At 37.7% G+C, this 17,333-nt stretch overlaps 5 protein-coding genes and 1 non-coding gene across 6 annotated transcripts; 1 reads left to right on the top strand and 5 right to left on the bottom strand.

The window, feature by feature from the left end:
- Window positions 1–2,146: 2,146 nt before the first annotated feature.
- LOC103332743 (transcription factor DIVARICATA-like) lies at window positions 2,147–4,449 on the bottom strand. Its single transcript, XM_008235494.2, has 2 exons — window positions 3,238–4,449; window positions 2,147–2,851 (listed from the first exon to the last, which is right to left on the bottom strand). The coding sequence occupies exons 1-2, from the start codon at window positions 3,627–3,629 to the stop codon at window positions 2,371–2,373; spliced, it is 873 nt and encodes a 290-aa protein (XP_008233716.1). The 5' UTR covers window positions 3,630–4,449; the 3' UTR covers window positions 2,147–2,370.
- An 826-nt stretch (window positions 4,450–5,275) lies between these two features.
- On the top strand, window positions 5,276–5,348 carry TRNAR-CCU (transfer RNA arginine (anticodon CCU)). The gene has a single exon. It is a non-coding gene; the product is annotated as a tRNA-Arg (tRNA).
- A 120-nt stretch (window positions 5,349–5,468) lies between these two features.
- On the bottom strand, window positions 5,469–8,546 carry LOC103332742 (laccase-4-like). The gene is made up of 6 exons (XM_008235493.2): window positions 8,300–8,546; window positions 7,951–8,102; window positions 7,398–7,642; window positions 7,178–7,306; window positions 6,060–6,980; window positions 5,469–5,946 (listed from the first exon to the last, which is right to left on the bottom strand). Exons 1-6 carry the CDS (start codon window positions 8,396–8,398, stop codon window positions 5,816–5,818), a joined length of 1,677 nt encoding a protein of 558 aa, XP_008233715.2. The 5' UTR covers window positions 8,399–8,546; the 3' UTR covers window positions 5,469–5,815.
- Window positions 8,547–9,798: 1,252 nt separating this feature from the next.
- Window positions 9,799–10,771, bottom strand: LOC103333034 (lachrymatory-factor synthase-like). The gene is made up of 2 exons (XM_089052440.1): window positions 10,722–10,771; window positions 9,799–10,377 (listed from the first exon to the last, which is right to left on the bottom strand). The coding sequence occupies exons 1-2, from the start codon at window positions 10,769–10,771 to the stop codon at window positions 9,867–9,869; spliced, it is 561 nt and encodes a 186-aa protein (XP_088908566.1). The 3' UTR covers window positions 9,799–9,866.
- A 418-nt stretch (window positions 10,772–11,189) lies between these two features.
- SBPASE (sedoheptulose-bisphosphatase) lies at window positions 11,190–13,893 on the bottom strand. The gene is made up of 8 exons (XM_008235831.3): window positions 13,548–13,893; window positions 13,226–13,345; window positions 12,945–13,130; window positions 12,672–12,753; window positions 12,315–12,536; window positions 12,050–12,150; window positions 11,862–11,933; window positions 11,190–11,739 (listed from the first exon to the last, which is right to left on the bottom strand). Exons 1-8 carry the CDS (start codon window positions 13,662–13,664, stop codon window positions 11,458–11,460), a joined length of 1,182 nt encoding a protein of 393 aa, XP_008234053.2. The 5' UTR covers window positions 13,665–13,893; the 3' UTR covers window positions 11,190–11,457.
- A 1,464-nt stretch (window positions 13,894–15,357) lies between these two features.
- SWEET9 (Nodulin MtN3 family protein) lies at window positions 15,358–16,556 on the bottom strand. The gene is made up of 6 exons (XM_008235830.3): window positions 16,514–16,556; window positions 16,363–16,399; window positions 16,031–16,241; window positions 15,742–15,903; window positions 15,536–15,655; window positions 15,358–15,426 (listed from the first exon to the last, which is right to left on the bottom strand). The coding sequence occupies exons 1-6, from the start codon at window positions 16,554–16,556 to the stop codon at window positions 15,358–15,360; spliced, it is 642 nt and encodes a 213-aa protein (XP_008234052.3).
- Window positions 16,557–17,333: the final 777 nt, after the last annotated feature.

Here is a 17,333-nt window from a genome sequence, read left to right as displayed (position 1 = left end):
GTTTTCTTGGCCGTTCACTTTAGACCAACCACAGCTTCTTCTCTTGGCACAAAAGATGGTGGCACTAGGTGCATCAAATTCTCCATTAAAATGGGAATGTTCTAATATAGACTTGTTTGACTTTATTTTTTTAACTTTTTGGCTTCGTTTTGGCTTTGATACAGTAGCTTAGTGTACTTTGTTGGGGTTAGTCTTTGCTGATATAATTTGGCAAATTGCAAAACTATAATTATGTTTAAGAATGGCACAGTGACCTAGTTTTATCCCCTCATACCATATTTATATATTATACTCTTATACCGCATTATGTGGTAGATAAAGTGTACAACAAGATTAATTATAAAGTGTCAATAAATTATAAAAAAAAAAATTAATTTAATTTAAATTAATGTGGTTGTACACATCATCTGTCACATAAGGTGGTACGAGAATGTAGTTTATAAACATGAGGAGAGTAGCATTAGATACGTGAGAACAAAAAGCTTTCTTGGCAGATTATCCTAAGATCCATGTGGACCAATGAAGACGTCATCAAAATTGGAGCCTAGTGCATGTGCCTTTGCTACACCAGAAGGATTTGATGTGAAAGATAATCAGAAAATTTAAGTAGTAAATTAATTGTTAAAAAGACAAAAAAAAAAAAAGAGAGCAAGGTGGTACGGTTTAGCCTTCTCAAAGGTTTGATTCAAATTAGAATAAAGCAGCTAGAATGCTTTCTCATGCAAGTTGCTGAAAGATGACTGATATTAGAAGAAAAAAAGAAGATTAAAGTTGATGGTTTATGTCACATACCGAAAGAAAAGAAAGTTCATGAGGATAATCATATTGCTCATGTTGCTTTGGAACTTTTTAATGCTCAGTGTGTGGTTTACAAAATGATATGTGCAAAGTGACAGTAACCCGCACTCAGTGTTTTTCACCAACAGTCCCAAGCAGCACACACAGCAATGGTTGGCAGAACACCAACCTAAAATAATACAAACACAGTGACAAAGCGCAGTAAATATCATAATTATTTATTATTTATGAAAAGCTGAGGAGGATGAGAGTTTGAGACCAAACAAAAGGAAGAATCCAAAAACCCATCAGAGTTCTAAGTTGAAGAATTCATTCTGCTTAATTTGCTCTGCAGTCTTGAAAATCCGTTGTTGGGTTTTTAGAAAAGCTTCAATCAAAGTAAAAGTATGATGCTTGCGAAGACTTAAAAAAATGGCACTATGCTGATGCAAAAGTCTGGCCACCATTAGCAGTGGTATTGGATGAAACAGGAAAAAATATCAGAGCACAGGCCAAGTTGGATTGGTAGAGGGAGGAAACGATGGTTTGAAAATTGTAAAATGCATTGGCATTTCCTTACGTGGATGATCCTACATCCTACGATGGAATGAAGCAGAGGATGCTTATCAAGTGGAATGCAAACTCAGCATCTACTAGTGGATGTGGAGAGTCACTCGGTCAATTTGGCCAAATTGGATGCATAAAGCAAATAATGGCGGAAAGTTTTTTTAAGAGAGAAAAAAAAAGGTGAAGCAATTAGATACTGTGGAATTTCTAAAAGAGTGCCAAGTGAGTCATCAGCCTGTTTAGCCACATCATCCAATGACATGGCTACTTTTCCCCAGTGGTTGCAAGATCATTCCACGTGCGAAACAACCATAATCAACCTCAGCCATTCCAAGTGCAAATCCATAGGGTGTAAATAAGACCACGCACCACTAGGAAACTGCCAAAAAAAATAATCTTAAATTCTCTCACCTGTAGATCTTTATAACTTTATTCTTGGTCTATGGTTATGCAGAAGTTTTGGATTCTTCTCAGAAACTAAATAAAACAGAGAAAATGATACTAAAATTAAGATCATGTGCCTGCCCGAAATGTACATAATAGTATGTTATATATGCACACATACAATCAAGGAAAATACTTTGACAAAAGAAAAAACAAAAGATCATTTCAGTCAGTTCAGTGCGTGCATGTGTGTGTGTCCACCCGAAGTTTCTTACAGTTGTCTGAGATATTTGTCCTCAAACTTCAAGCAGCTTGCTTCACTGATGTATGCATGTTAATTTCCCAGCTCAAAACTGCAGTTACTTTGTAATGCTTTCACAGCTAAACCATCCTGGGGGATTTGGACAAACTCAATTCCTGAGGGGAAGAGCAGATTTACCATTCATTTCAACTTTACAATTCAGACATTACAGTTTGAGGCTTTATGGGATTTTATCATAATGTAATGTTCAAGAACTATGTACGAAATCAAATCCTTATTACGCTACTCACACACAACCGTGATAAAGAGCCAACATTGAAATTCTGCAGAAAGTCATTTGCTTGGATTTTCAATCCAGGAGTACAACAAAAGGGGATGTTTTAACCATGTATCTGATGTCTTGAGGTCTGCATTAGATACATCGAATTTTGGGGTTTGGCATGAGCAGCAAAATTAGCACTGCTGTAGAGTTTTTGCAACTGTAGCTTAATCCCTTCTGCAGCTACATCATACGGAGACGACTCTAAAAGACTGCCATGAGTAGAGCCAAAAACCATGCCTCCTCCATCATCACAAGCATTCCAGTCAAGTAATGCTTTTGGTGATTCAGTGGACTTCTGCTCTGGTGGAGACTGGTCTAAAGGAGGCCTATTATTTTCTGATGGAGTAGTGCTTGTGAGGTTGACAGTCGTTATGTCGTGGATGCTTGGTCTTCTTTTATCCTTCCCTCCTGAGTGCTGCCTCATAAAGTATTTTTGAGCATGGCTTGCCACTTGTGTGGGAGTTTTTGAGATTACAAAATTCCTGGAAATATTTCTCCAGTCCCCTTTCCCATATTTTAGAAGTCCCATCAGAAACCGCCTGCAGGTCATTACCACACATTCATGTCAATAAAAATATCAAGAACACAGAGAGAGATCAAACTTATCAAGAGAGAGATCAAACCATTGGGTTTCATAACAAAAAGTTGGAAATTAAAGAAAACAACAGTTCATCTACATATTTTCCTCTGCTTCCAAAGGAAACGAAATGATAGGTATTGGACATAGTGATTTCCACAAATTGAACTAGACCTTTCATATCTAATAACCATCTTTTTCCTTAGCTATTATTTTTTCTCTTTACTGCAATTCAAGACCTACTCTACTTGATCACATATAAATCCAAAAAGATATTCGAAATAGTCTAACCATTTGAACTAGCAAACAATTATAGACTATCTAAGAAAAACAATGAAGGGAAGTCACCTGTGCTCCTCTTCTGTCCATGGAATTCCCTTCTTCCTTTCCTGATCAGAACCTCGAGCTGCAGAAGGCCTCTTTCTATTGGCATCAAAATTTCGATCATCTCCCAAGTCCAATGTGAAAGAAGATGTAAGGTACCCTGGAATTGGAAACCTCCCAGATTCTATTTCACTAACATCTTCTTCCAGCTCCTGATACTGCTTGATCACATCGATAACCGTCTTCCCCGGTATCATTGAAGCCACCTTCAGCCACCTGTCAGGCGTTTTCTCATCAAACATAGCCAGAGCACTCTCAAACTTCTTGTTCTCTTCTTTAGTCCATTCTGAGCTCTGGCTGTCTTGGATGAACCAGTTAGAATCAGCCATATATGAAGCTGGATACAAAGTCTCCATGCTTACAAGTCCTAATATCTGCAATAACTGCTTAAAAGTTCATGTCAAAGTTACTGAAGTAAAGCTTCAAGTTTCAGAAGTGATGGGAGACTGAGAAACAGAGAGCAGAGGCAGAGAGATTTTGAAGTCTTACAATGGCTTAAAAAGGCAATCAATTCAGAATATTTTACTGGGAATCAAGAATCTCCTTTTCTTAACAGCATAAACTAAAGAATCTTAAAAAGACCCACTTTTGGGAATCGAAGAGAATCTTAGAAAAACCTGAGAAATCTGATTTGGTTCCTGAAGGTGTAATCCTAGAAGGAGAGAGGCAAAACCCAGAGGAAATTTCGGAATTTGTATCAGAGAAGTGGAGGCTTTCAAAGAAATTAAGCGCAAATAAGCTCAAAGGTGAGGCCTTTATAGCACTCTGATAGCAACCCTTGGTTTAAAGAAGTAAAATTTTAGAAAAATTACCAAAAAGGAGACTGAAACATGAAGGACCCAACCCAAGAGCAAGAGGGTCGGCGAAGGTGGACAAAGCAAGACCCAGTTGAGGAAAAAGAGAGATTCTAGAGAATCACGGCTGAGAAAAGCGGGAAAACATTTACTAGCTTCGTTTCTTTGAGGAGAAGTAAGAGAAAAGATAAATGTATATATAGATGTATATATAGACTAGGAAAAGAGAGGGCCAAGCCAATGTGAGCAATCAAAGTATGAATCAGAACCACTTCACCAGTGTTCTCTATGGTGGCTGAGTATATGGAGAGTTCCTGAGAGAGAGAGAGAGAGAGAGAGAGAGAGAGGATGCGTGATAGGTGGCATATCCGGACTGGACCGTGGTAAGATGACTAGTCCACAGGTTCCCTCTTAATTCTAGAGAATTTTCTCACACCCGAAAAGAGAAATAAAATTAAACAGATCTTGGGTGTTTTTCTTTTATTTTTTCCTTTCATGGTGGGGAATAAAATCTTGGATGTTTACTTTTTCTTCTATGGGCAAAACTAAAGCTGTTTGTTATATTTATCTCCTAAGGTTTTGCCGAGTCTCTGGTTTTTTCTTTGATTAAAGGTGTCGGTCAGTGGTTAAGAAATGGGCTAGTGTTGTGTTGTGACTTTTATAAAACAATTTACGAATATGGTATTTATTTGTTCCATACTCATGTTGGTTTTATGAGTAAATTCCACAAATAAGATCCACACCTAGAGAGAGTTTAAGTCCCTTCCAAAAGGAAAAAATAGAATTAGAAAGTATTTTCTGTTAAAAATTGTTATTTCCGATCCAATAACGTTAAAACAAACGTAACATAATATTATTGAATAAAAAAATAATACATTGCAACTAAGTTTTTCTCTATTTGAACTTCAGGTAGCTGAGCTGCTGAAGTGTTTCGACAAAATAAATAAAAACTTCTGATCTGAATTTGTAAGTAGGTTAATATCAAGACATTGGCTTTAACTTAACTTTTTTCTCCGCAATACTTTCCCTATTTACAAGATGGAAGCCACGTAGTAGTTTTGGGTAAAAAATGATGCCGCGTATAATTGGTCCAAGATTGCGTCAATAGTTTGATCATTTGTCGCTCGTGCAATTTTTTATCATAGTTCTTTGGCCTTTTTCCACTTTCCTTTAGTTAAATAATTTTCAACCGCATACGTTATCAACAAGCGCCTGTAGCTCAGTGGATAGAGCGTCTGTTTCCTAAGCAGAAGGTCATAGGTTCGACCCCTATCTGGCGCGATAGTTTTTTTTTTTTCCTTTCTTTGTCATTTTATGCCCTAAACGTGTTTATCTTTTGGGCATAAGTCAAAAGTAGTTCAATGTTTACAGTGATTAAAGGGATAAAGAAGAATCTAATCATTTTGAAATCCAACAACTTGTTTAGATTAAGCACATACCAACAATTCATACACGACAAATCCTATGGTGTGTGTGTGTGTGTGATGCTGCTTTTACTTTCAACCCAAAAAATGACAAAGTAGGTGAAATTGAAATTATACAGTGCATTGAGTTTACCCTTTTTTATTCACTTCTTTTGAGAGCAGCTGTTTCTATTTGCTCCTCAAACCAACCAGAACCAGCCAACCATTTTCTTTGTTTTTTGCTCCTCAACTCAACTCAAATTCTCTAGATACCATGCACACTCTTCTCATGCCTTGAGCCTCAAGCATCCATTTTTAATTTTATAGCCGTTTGGATTGGAAATTCTAGCAGGTTGGAAGGTCAGCAGGAGGTGGTCGCAGAGTCTCATTTGGGCCTTTCCCATTTTCCACTAGAAATGGCATCTTAAGCCCCCAGGTTGTGTGAACTTCCAGGTGGCAATGCAAAAACCAAATGCCTGCATTCATTCACCACCACAAACAACAACAAATTTCCAATCAATTATAAAATTGTTAGCACATAATTTAGTTTTAAAGAAAAAGAAAATATGTGGCTGTAGAAATTTATTACCTGGGTTATCTGCCCTGAATCTGATTGCAGTCCATCCACCAGTTGGCACTGAGATTGTGTTCCTCTCAACAGGATCAACAAGATTGAATGTTTTTGGGTCCTTCGTTGGATCGAAGTTACCAATTCCTTTCCCAACCACAAAGAAATTAAAGCCATGCAGATGGGTTGGATGGCTCTCTGGTGCTATGACAGCAGTGCCTTGTAGCACAATCTGAACCGTTGAGTTGTACCCCAGCCTATATAGTCTTGTCCCATTTGTGGTCTGCATGTTAGCCGTAGTGTTGCCGGTATAGTTGAAAGGAATTGGTGGGTTTGCCGGGAAATCAAGTGTGTACACTCCCTTTATGTTATAGTAATATGCTTGAAGGAGGGCTATAGTTGGCATCACAAAGCTAACGTTGTTAAAAGCAGCCACTAGCTTGCTCCCATTGACACATGTAGCACATGGATTTACACCAACTGCAATGGTGAAAAAGAGTGAATGGTCTATAGTTAATGGGACATTAGCAGGGTACTGTTTCGAATTAAGGCTTCGAAGGGAGTCCATGAAAGTGTTTGTTACTGGCGTTGCATTTTGAGGAGGAATGCTGGTTAAGAAGGCTTTGGGGTTTGCAGGGGTTCCCTTGTAGCGCAATGAAGCAATTGAAGTCAAGTTGTCAAAGCCAACTGGCGCATCCATGAAAGGAGAGGCTGCTATTAAGTATTTGCCAATTCTCCGATTTGCAGTTAAAATTGCATTTGTAGTTTGGCCTGGACTGATGAATATGGTGTCAGTTTGGAATGGCTTGGTGTAGGAGGCATCAACTTCAACAACGGTTAGATTGTGCCCCGCAATCTTGAAGAACAAGTCATCGTTCAGCGCTGCGTTTATGATGCGTAGCAGGTAGGTCTTGCCACTTTCAACATGTAAAGTGTAACCCCCTGCAGATGTGCAAAACACACAACTATTTACATCCCATAACTTCACTTATATACAGGCAACTTACATGTAATTATAAGGTTAATTTTGGAACATCACATGTGTTTTGTATTCTTTTTCCCATGCAATGAAGCAAAACAAAAGGCCTATTAGGATTTTGAAAACAAAAAACAAAATTAAGTATACCCCATATCAGTACCCTGAGAAGAGCAACCAGGAACTGGTCCTGCATGGCCATTGATAGTGTGCGCATCTGAGATATTTGGTGGCAGGCCAGACTTTATAGACTGATTGACCACAGCTTCAACATCTGATTTCCACCATTCAGCTGCAATTCAAATAATAAAGTCAAATTACCAGTTTACCAATTTACCAAGCTGCAATTACCAAAAGCACCTCATTGAAAATTATCAATTTACCTAATATGACAGTTTTTTCCTCATCAGGTGTAGGAAAAGGGTAAGGAGTGCCTCTTTTAGGTAAGATGACAATGGCACCATGTAGAGTGGCCCTTAGCCAAGAGGTATGTGCATGCCAGAGAAGTGTGCCCCTTTGGCCTGTGAGTGTGAAATTGTAGATAAAGTTTTGCCCAGGCTGTATGGGGCATTGTGTGATGTATGCTGGTCCATCCGCCCAAGCTGTTCCAAGTTGCTTGACTCCATGCCTGCCATTACAGAATCATATGATCATTATTTATTAGTATTTTCTGCATAGTATGAGATTAAATGTGACAGAAGCCACATCAACGAAAAATAATACACCATATGGTATGCCATGTTGATGTAGTGTGTCGAATCCACCAAGTTGGGTTTAGGATTTGCGTATTAATAATAATAGTACACGTGTTATAAATTGGGTGAATTTGATGTACCACATCGGCATGTATCAGGTGGTGTCTCGGTTACACACAATAATCACTAGCTACAATTTCTTTTGGAAGTAACTAGGGTATGGGAGTAGAATAATTCTCACCAGTGAATTGTGAGATTGTGATTTACATGGTTGATGACCCTTACAATTACAGTATCATCTTCCCTTGCATACAAGGTTGGTCCAGGGAACTTTCCATTTACGGTGATGGTGGGCTTAGATGAACAAAGCTTTGTTGTATTTTTGAAGACCACCTGCACATGTAACCCAGCCATTTTAATGTACTAGTTGTTCATGGGTTTTTCAGTTATCTGTTGAAAGCAAAAGGCAGGCAGAAGGCCCTCTCCCCTCCTAACTTATGCTATCATAGATGACAATCGCTATTCTAAGGTCAAGTAATATGAGCTTAATTTGAAACAAAGATGGATATATATGTCCAGAATGTACTTACACTAAACTTATAGTGTCGAACCAAGGACTGAACGAATGCCGGGTGCAAGAAAACAACCAACAACAACATTGCTCGAAGGTGAAGCCTGCAGGACTCCATGTTTGCCAGATATGTGAGTTAATTGTTGTTGTGTTTTGAGCTTGGTCGGGCTGGATATGGATTATGCAGTAGTAACATATGAATGACTGACCACCTTAATCTTATAAAGAAGCAAATGATATGTGATATAATGTTATTTTAGGCCCCGTGGTAGGAGGTAGTGAATGAGAAATGTGAGCCAAATATCATATATATATATTTATGTATTATTCTACTGAAGTTTTCTTGCATGTTACACAATTGAAGTAGTAACCTGTCTACGTTGAAGCAATTTCCAGCACTTGTTGCCACTTTCATTGAAGGCAACCCGTGGGAGAGTTGAAACCTACTGCTCAGCTGCACAAACACAATCCTACAGCTCAGCTGCACAAACACTCTCTCTCTCTCTCTCTCTCTCTCTCTCTCTGTTTCTGCTCTGTTTCTCGAAGGTTTGAGGGCTTTTTACTTATCCCAAATATTTGGGCATGTATTACTAATATACTCGAACACCACTCCTAATTTTCTAATAATTTCTATTTGTATTGCTAGACTATTGCTGCTTATTAACTTTGCTATTTCTAAGTTTTTATATATGTTCTTTTGGTATATTGGATATCATGGAATGGAACCCATAACCTCTTGTAATCTTCTAGTCTTTTTTCCCATTTCCCCTCACCATCGGTGCTAGCCGGCCCTTGGTGGATTCTTCAAACTTGAATTGGAAGAATTTAACTATGTAAATTTTGTCTTTTGAAAATGAAACCTTTTTGTCAATGTACACCAGAGATCTAGACAAAAATGAATGAAACACATAGTCCATTCCATGATAGAACGTCCCACCCTTTTCTTGATTTTCTAATTAAAGCCTTGAAGACACAAATAGAATTTAGGGTTACGAATAATTTAGTGTATTCTATTCTTCTCACAGGGAGGTAGCACAACCCCGGTCAATCCGGTATTCCTATAATTACACATAAATACAAAATCAATTACAATAAAGAATAATATTGAATTGATTCACGCCAACATGAAGAAGCCAAGTCAAGCTTTTTAAGTAGATGTAGTGGAGTCTTGTACCTTTCCAGAATGGTATAGGATAAGTGTGGTGTGGAAAATGAACCATAAGTATATCTGCGTTTACAAAAACCGGAAAGAAACTAGTGGAAAATGGTTGAGGAATGGTTTTCATGGACTGCGACGGTATCTTGTCCTGTCCAGAAGCTTAAAAATATGGAAACTACAGATGGGATTTGTAGTAACAGCTCAACTTCCCCATCAATTTTAAAGATCACATCTTCTTCAGTATGGATTCCCAAACCCCTCTTTTTTCTCATTATGGCAGTCTCTCTCTTTCTCACCCTCTTCATAATTAGTGATTACCATGAGAATCTTACGTGCAATTCAAAATAGGTCTATCAAAATGAAAAGAAAAATAACAGATTGATTAATGAGTAAACACTTTTAACTAACACATGTAAAATAATGCTACTTAAACTTTCTTGGATGCTGCTTCTATAGCAGCCTCAATCCGGTTAATGCAAGATTTATAGAGAAATCCTAGATAATCTATAATGCTGTCCTCACATGTACCTTCCAAGGGGTTTACCTCAAATGACCAGTCAACTAGTGTTGAATCATTCCCATAATCTACAAGCTTTACTGAATTCACAGACCCATCTAAACCTACATTGCTGGCTTCCAATTTGTACACATAATTATGTCTTGATGAATCTATGGACACCAGCTTCTCCTTGATCCATGACCTGTCTCCATCTTCTTGTGGGAACATGAAGCCAGAGACTAACCGAACATAGCCCGGAACACCTTCATCTCCAGCTAAATCAGTGCAGCGCTCAACCATTGGCATCCATTCTGTTAGTCTTTTAGTTTGAGAAACCATACTCCAGACTTGGTCTATAGGTGCATCAACAATGCCACCGACTGATCCACGCCATTTTGCAATTCCGGCCTCAGATGCCTGAAGAAAATGGTAACTTTGACTTATATGATTTCACCAATAGTTTAAAGAGTTTCAAAAATGGCATTGGAATAAAATGATCTTAGGTTAGTATGTCGAAAAATGACATATTATGACGGAGACATAAAAATCGCCTTGCCTTTCATTTATCGAGAAAATTGAAAAGAAAATGTGGAATTCATACCATGCTTATCAGTGTCACGTTTACCACAATTGCAAACTAAGTCTGCAGATTCACCAAGATTACAAACAATTTGATTGCAGGAACTACCCTTCTAGGCATGAAATCATCCACAAGATGCCCAGCCCATCAGAAGGTTTCTCAATCAAGAATCCTATGTTATACAATAAATGTTTTGGATTTACCTATGGAAGACATAGGGGTTGGAGCTTAACCAGGGGATACTCCAAGGCATAACTTAGGAATTTACAACATTTGGGATTAATAATACCACCTTAAATTATATCTGTTTATCTAATTATTTAATTAAGTTCTCACTTTCTTGTTCCATAAATTACTGATTAATATATATCTGCCATTGAGAAAGATTTATCTTGTACTAAAAGATGTGCAACATGAACTTTGCTCTACAAACCATCTTGCCTAGACTAACTTTTTTAACCTTTGACAGCTGATTTAGACAACATCAGTTTAGTTAAGGGCATTGATTGAGCGGCTACAGCTAAGGAACATTAAAAACATGTTTGATGAGAACAACATGACTTGTTCAAACTGAAGCAGGGGTCAAAAGCCAGCAAATGGACTAACATACTTAACAGGATATTAATCATATGGAAAACATTTCTACTAGAGACAATTTAAAAACCTTGGGATGCTTTGTAAACACGCACCTACTTGCTATAATATTACGAATAAGGTGCACAATCTGCACATATACCTAACACAACTTTAACAAGTAAGCCTTTGAATCTGATTGTAATTTGAAAACCATAAATACACATGTGAACTAAAGATTAACTATAAACCAACTTGATTGGTCCATTCCATTGACAGACTTTTAACCTTGTAATTCTTCCCCACCATATTGGAAAATTTATGCACCATTATACAAACTTTTGTATGAATAGCAAACTGCATAGCTTAGGCTGCAGCTCCGACAGGCACCCCTGCCTTGAGCCTGGATGATCCGTATAGAATTTCTTCGAACCGGATTATCTCATTTTTGGATCCATAAGCAACTTGTGTTCTGTCATCCAGATTAACGATCACTTTGTCTAACACAGACTGGTGACCATCACTACTATAACCTCCAGCGTTCTCAATTAATAACCCCAATGGAGCTACCTCAAATAACAGCCTGAGCTTGGCTTTGGTAGTTGGAGATATCACATTTGTGAAAACTCCTTTCTCTTTTACAAGTATCTGCAGGTAAAGAAATCATAAACTTTTTAACTTCTTAAGAGTGCCAACCACAAAATATCGATTTTGGGTGGATGCCAATCTCACTAAAACTAGGAGACTGATTAAGGAGAAGTTGAGAGGACCTGATTGACATCTGGCACCATTCCTCCGGTGTATCTCAACGTGTATTTCTCTTTTACATAGTAGTTGATCAACTGTTGTTCATAAACAGAAGAAGTTCACAAAAATTAATGGAACTACTTGGTGGTAAATAATTTACTGATATAAGTACTGCAGTAGTAATGCAGTATTGCTTTAGAGGAAATCAAACCTTGTCATAGTCCGGGTTGTCAAATGTGGCTCTCAAATTTCCTGGGGAGAATAATTTCCCTTCACCAATCTCTGTTGTCTCCTTGACATGTTGCCACTTACCTGACCAAGACAGTGTGAGACATTGATTCATTCTAGGGTTAGCAGAATTGAGTACCTCATACTTATGATGAACTTTTTTTTTTGGGGGTTCATAGAAGGTTACAATGGCATACGAAGAACATTGGTTGCTTAAAGAAAACTTGATGACATTGTTACAATCTCACCTTCATCTAGAAGAAGAAATTCGTGGGTTCCAGGGAAGCCCTTGATAGCAAGAACATATGTAGTCCTAGGACCATAAATTCCCATGGCTGCAGCAACTTGGTCTCTCCCTGTTATCCCAGTTAACTTATCTCCTGGCCACACACCAAAGATAGTGCCTACAGTGAAGTTTGTGTCAACAATGCTGGAGCCGTCGAGTGGATCAAAAGCAACACTAAATCCACCTATTCAAATTGCAAAAAGTCCGATAATTAGGTCATCCTTTCGATCATCCTTCTTAAGAAGATATAAATTTTAAGATCATAGAGCAATTCATTATAAAATATGAAGTTTAATTGCATATGATAGGACTTGCGGACCTTCAACTGGGCCTCCCATGTCTTGGAGTTCTGGAACCTCTTCAGAGCAAGCATATTTGCAGAAATGTGAGTAGCTTAAGGCCTAAGCACCAAATATAACAGGCATTAATTTTATTGCTGACCCTGAAAATAAGGTTGTATTCTGATACATTTGAGGAAGAATGACTATCAAAGTTATGATATATATATGTGTGTGTGTGTTGTCATCTAAATTTCATCCAACCATAAGCATAAGCAGGATCAAAACTCATGGTTTGCTTGTTTGGTCTTTACCTCGAATAAAAGCTTGTCAGCGAGCATGTCCACCGCGAGCTGCTCATCCCCAAAGGAATTAATACAGGCCGTTCCTCCACAGGCAGCTGTTCTCACCTTGAAGGAAATAGTCCTTAATGCTTCTCCCATACTTATCAGCAACCTAATCAGTCCCTTATCTGGGGTTGCCTTTGCAAGGAACACTTCCTACAGCCACAATTCCATTTACAACTTCAGTGCTGCTTAGACAGATTAACTCTTAAGTTATGTGGAACAAAGCTGGTTTTTGTTATGTAACTCACCAGACTCTCACCAATTGCACATCTGGTGACAAGGGAAGACTGTTTTGTTTTTGAAACCTTGAGTGATGATCTTGGCACTTGTCGTAATGGTTCTCCGAAGAGGGAGCTTGATTTCAGGCTCTGCAGCAATCAGAAGGGTCCAATAACACCATGTAATAATTCAACTCACTCAGAGAAAATTCTAAAGAGAGCTCTCTTTGATTGGTAACATATTTTCTGTGTGCATATAATCATCAACATCTATAAGTGGTGAAAGCCTGGAGGTTTCATGATGTAAGTTTATATATTTGTAGAAATGAAATGGTGAGTCTAAATTACAGACCTTGGAGCTGAAGGATGGAGAGATGGAGGGTGGAGCCACAAGTGCAGTGGAATGCTGATGGGTTGAAACACCAGGCAGGAATGCCCTGGGTGAGCAGCAACCTATGCTGGCCTCCATGCTTCAGGCAACACAAAAAAAAATGTACTCAAAAGGAAGAAGTTAATTTATTAAGCGCAAAATAAAGCAAGAGCTAGCTGCTTTCTCTGAAAAGATTTGGTTCTGATCAACAACAACTGTCTTGTTTTGGGTGATACTAGATAAGCAGTAAATGGTGTTTTGCCAAGTGGTGGCTGCTGACAAAAGTGTTTCTGTTTTACGAGGTGAGGTTGATTAGGCATAGGCATGGCTCTCAATCTCAAATGTGTGGCTCTCTCTGCTCTGCTCTGCTCCTCCCAAGAGATAGATATATCAGATATGAAAAGGAGTCCCACTGTTTGTAAGTTTGTGCCCAACGGCCTTTGTTCTGCTTACGTACTTTTGCCATCTCGTCTGTTATTATTCATATAGGACCTCAGTGAAAGCGGATCCCGCCATATAATCACTACAATAGTGAGTATAAGCAACCACGTAATTTTAAACACGCACTACCAACACAGAAAATATAAGCACGCTATGCAACCCCTAATCAACAAATATGAACCTAAAAAGAACTCGATTTGCTTAAAAATATATATCATTTTAGCTAAAATACTTTTTAAATTAAAATATACATATAAGTTTCAAACATTCTCAGAACCGATATGCAATCGATATATTTTATTGATGAGAATAATGATATCGAAACATTGTGGATAACGAACCAACAATCTGCTCTTTATGTCCGAACTTCATAATTTTAACCACACCTCTAGAACAACCTCACTTAGATCATGATTGAATTGCACTAATTAATTTTATTTCTAGTTGTTTTTGGAAAGCAAACCTTTGGAATATTATTTATTTCGTCCTTTTTTTTTTTGTGGAACGGAAGAAACTGTGCCTTTCCCCCCCAATTAGACTCTTCGTTAAGCTCTTGGGTAAAAAAACAAAAGATGAAGATATTTTGCTTTTTAAGTTCTTCAACGAACGGTTTCTCTTTTTGTTTGTTAGTGAACGTGTACCCATCCCTTTGCAAAAAAATAAAATTAATTAAATAAATAAAACGTTTCCTTCCCTCTCAATGGGAACTATAATTCTTCTTCTGCAAAAAGATCGCGATCTCTCTTTTATTTTCCGTCATCTTCTTAATTTAATTGAAAATTTGTTTTTCTCCAGTCTGTATATCATACATTATTGTGATGATGGTATTATTGAATTGAATTCTGTATCTTAGCTTGGCTTCATTTATACGTACGTAATGTATAGATGAATTAGAATTTTGTATCTCATCTTGGATACGTTTTGACTAAGAAAATAAATTTGGGATTTTGACAGAAAACTGGAAGACTAAGCAGGTGCAACGAAGGTTTGCGGACTTCGTACTCATGGTGTAATGTACAGTACAGTGTATAACATGCACAATCACATTCACTAAAATTATTTTATGCAATTGAAAATTTGGGAGGATTATTGAGTGCCATGGTGACAGACACAATTATATATTGTTTGTATTACACACTATCGATATTCATATTATATCAGCAATAAAAAATAAAATTATAAGTTTCTTGAGCTTAATTATGCAGTAGGAACCATACGCGGCCGTCCGATTCCTGCTGCTGCTTGTTGCAGACATACGTAGGCTGCATCAATGTATTATCTGGTCTGGCAGTTGGTGATGCTCATGAACTTCTTCACCTATCTTGACTGCCTTATTTTCTCTCCATCATCTTTAATCCTTGTATTTGAAGTATAGGATCATCTGAGCGATGCCTAATAAGAATCCCAACACATTTGGAAACTTCCCGGCCATACAATGAGCACGTCAGATTAATATAGGATATGAAGTTAGTGACATATCAAAGACAAACCCAAGAAATGAAATTAGAAATTGGTACTGGTTTACTTACTGCAATGTAATAATCCTTTACGAAGAGCCCGTACAAGAACCACAAGGTGGCACAAATTGTCAGGGAAAATGACAAATAAAATGGCATGTATTCTACACTTTTAGTTTGTATCACTATTCTCTGCAATAATGAAAAATACATGTCAGCTGAGCTGATTAATTTACCGTAATGCAAAAATTTTGGAAATTAATTTGGACAAAAATTACCATGATGAGTAAAGGAGCAGCAAAGACAGCAACGCCAAACACAGCACATATCCATCCAACGGTGCTAACGCGCTTGTCTTCTCCTACAAGAAGGAATGTGACCGCCACCACCAACCCAAAGACCGCTACGTTCAACACCAGTATCTGTATCATTGTAGTAATCTGCATATGGTGTAGAAGCAGAGAATCTCCATCAAAATAGCCCTCGAATTGCAAAACATATTATTATCGATAACATCTCAACAACAAAATGTACAAGCGGAAAATCCGTCATTTTAAAGGCAGTGACCTTGTCCTTCTTGGATGCATATACAAAGTAGAATATGAGGTAAGTAATTTCTATAACGCATCCGATGACATTGATGCTGATGATCAAGGCAGCATTGGTCTTGAGGACACCATAAAACAATAACAGCATTGCACTAAGAAGGGCAACCACATAAGGTGTGGATTGGAAGCCTTCTGATGATTTGTTCTTGTATATTTTGTAAAACGTTGGTCTGAGAGAGAGAGAGAGAGAGAGAGAGAGACGAAAGAGTTAGCCTATAATGCAATTTATTCATAGAGATATGTGAAGTGCAATAACATTTAAGTAGCTTTTAAATTTCAAAAGGGTCTTACATTGGAGCCAAGAACACCATGACTGACACGATGTTACCTATGAATAATCCCAGGTTGGGTCAGAATCAGATAACAGGAATCTAAAATAAACCAACTTATAACTAAAATCACAAAAAACGGTTTACAACAAATTTAGATATACATATTATACCTATGAGACCAAATATGAAAGCCAGTTGTTCATTACTCTTCATTCTGCTGGTGATGATGACTTATCTCCTTTTCCTTCTTTTTTTGTTGAAGCTCTTTTCAGCGTCTATGTAGTAATTTTGAAGCTGAAAAAAGTTTTAAGCAATTAATCTCTCAGATACCTTCATTTTATAAGCAAGATAAATTGACTACGTAATATTAAGTGTGACAAATTAAACCCGATTTTATTATATTATTGTTAGTCTCTTTTGCATGTGCTCTTGCGCATGCGACAATCATTTATTTGTATCACTCATGCTATGCTACACGTGACTTAAATATGTGCATCAACAATAATAAATTACACCTCAAGAAGCATGCTCAACATGTTAAATCTACAAAAACAATATAGGCAGCACTAAAAACCAACATGTATCTATCTAACTCAAGGCACGTACGTCTTTGCTTCGCCTTCTTCAGCATATATATATAGTTCCATTTCATGCAGCATAATTTGTATGGAGAAGGATTACTCACCTCCCTTAGCCTCAATCAATAGACAAAGATCGTTGGATTGGACCAACAGTATTGCTAATCATCTAAGTCCAAGTCCTCCACTATGGTGAAAATATTATTCATTCAAGTGATGCATCCTGCAATCATATAATGTTTAATGCGCAAATTTGACAACGTTGTCGAGGTCAAAGAATTAAGAGTAACACAAAACATAACCGACGGCATTATGAGTCGTCCTAAAGGGGAGGCTCAGCAGGGATTGCCTCATCTTGAGCACTTGATATTGCTCCTGACCAGGTTGGGACTTGTTCGAGTTTTTTATGCGT

Source organism: Prunus mume, linkage group LG5 (assembly GCF_029339155.1).
Source record: "Prunus mume cultivar Tortuosa linkage group LG5, ASM2933915v1, whole genome shotgun sequence".
Classification (NCBI taxonomy): Eukaryota; Viridiplantae; Streptophyta; class Magnoliopsida; order Rosales; family Rosaceae; genus Prunus; species Prunus mume.
Note: the sequence above shows the minus strand (reverse complement) of the source record. Positions and strands in the feature narration are given on the sequence as shown.

Coding starts and splice junctions, on each gene's coding strand:
- LOC103332743 (XM_008235494.2), bottom strand. CDS start 3,629: ATGGAGACTTTGTATCCAGCTTCATATATGGCTGATTCTAACTGGTTC. Junction 2,852..3,237: donor TGGACAGAAGAGGAGCACAG/GTGACTTCCCTT, acceptor AATGACCTGCAG/GCGGTTTCTGATGGGACTTC.
- LOC103332742 (XM_008235493.2), bottom strand. CDS start 8,398: ATGGAGTCCTGCAGGCTTCACCTTCGAGCAATGTTGTTGTTGGTTGTT. Junction 7,307..7,397: donor GGAAAAAACTGTCATATTAG/GTAAATTGATAA, acceptor TTTGAATTGCAG/CTGAATGGTGGAAATCAGAT. Junction 5,947..6,059: donor ATTCAGGGCAGATAACCCAG/GTAATAAATTTC, acceptor GAATGAATGCAG/GCATTTGGTTTTTGCATTGC.
- LOC103333034 (XM_089052440.1), bottom strand. CDS start 10,771: ATGCCTTGGAGTATCCCCTGGTTAAGCTCCAACCCCTATGTCTTCCAT. Junction 10,378..10,721: donor AACCCCTATGTCTTCCATAG/GTAAATCCAAAA, acceptor AAATCATATAAG/TCAAAGTTACCATTTTCTTC.
- SBPASE (XM_008235831.3), bottom strand. CDS start 13,664: ATGGAGGCCAGCATAGGTTGCTGCTCACCCAGGGCATTCCTGCCTGGT. Junction 12,754..12,944: donor CTGACAAGCTTTTATTCGAG/GTAAAGACCAAA, acceptor TTTGGTGCTTAG/GCCTTAAGCTACTCACATTT. Junction 12,537..12,671: donor CATGGGAGGCCCAGTTGAAG/GTCCGCAAGTCC, acceptor CAATTTGAATAG/GTGGATTTAGTGTTGCTTTT.
- SWEET9 (XM_008235830.3), bottom strand. CDS start 16,556: ATGAAGAGTAATGAACAACTGGCTTTCATATTTGGTCTCATAG. Junction 16,400..16,513: donor TTTCATATTTGGTCTCATAG/GTATAATATGTA, acceptor GATTATTCATAG/GTAACATCGTGTCAGTCATG. Junction 15,427..15,535: donor TAAAGGATTATTACATTGCA/GTAAGTAAACCA, acceptor ATGGCCGGGAAG/TTTCCAAATGTGTTGGGATT.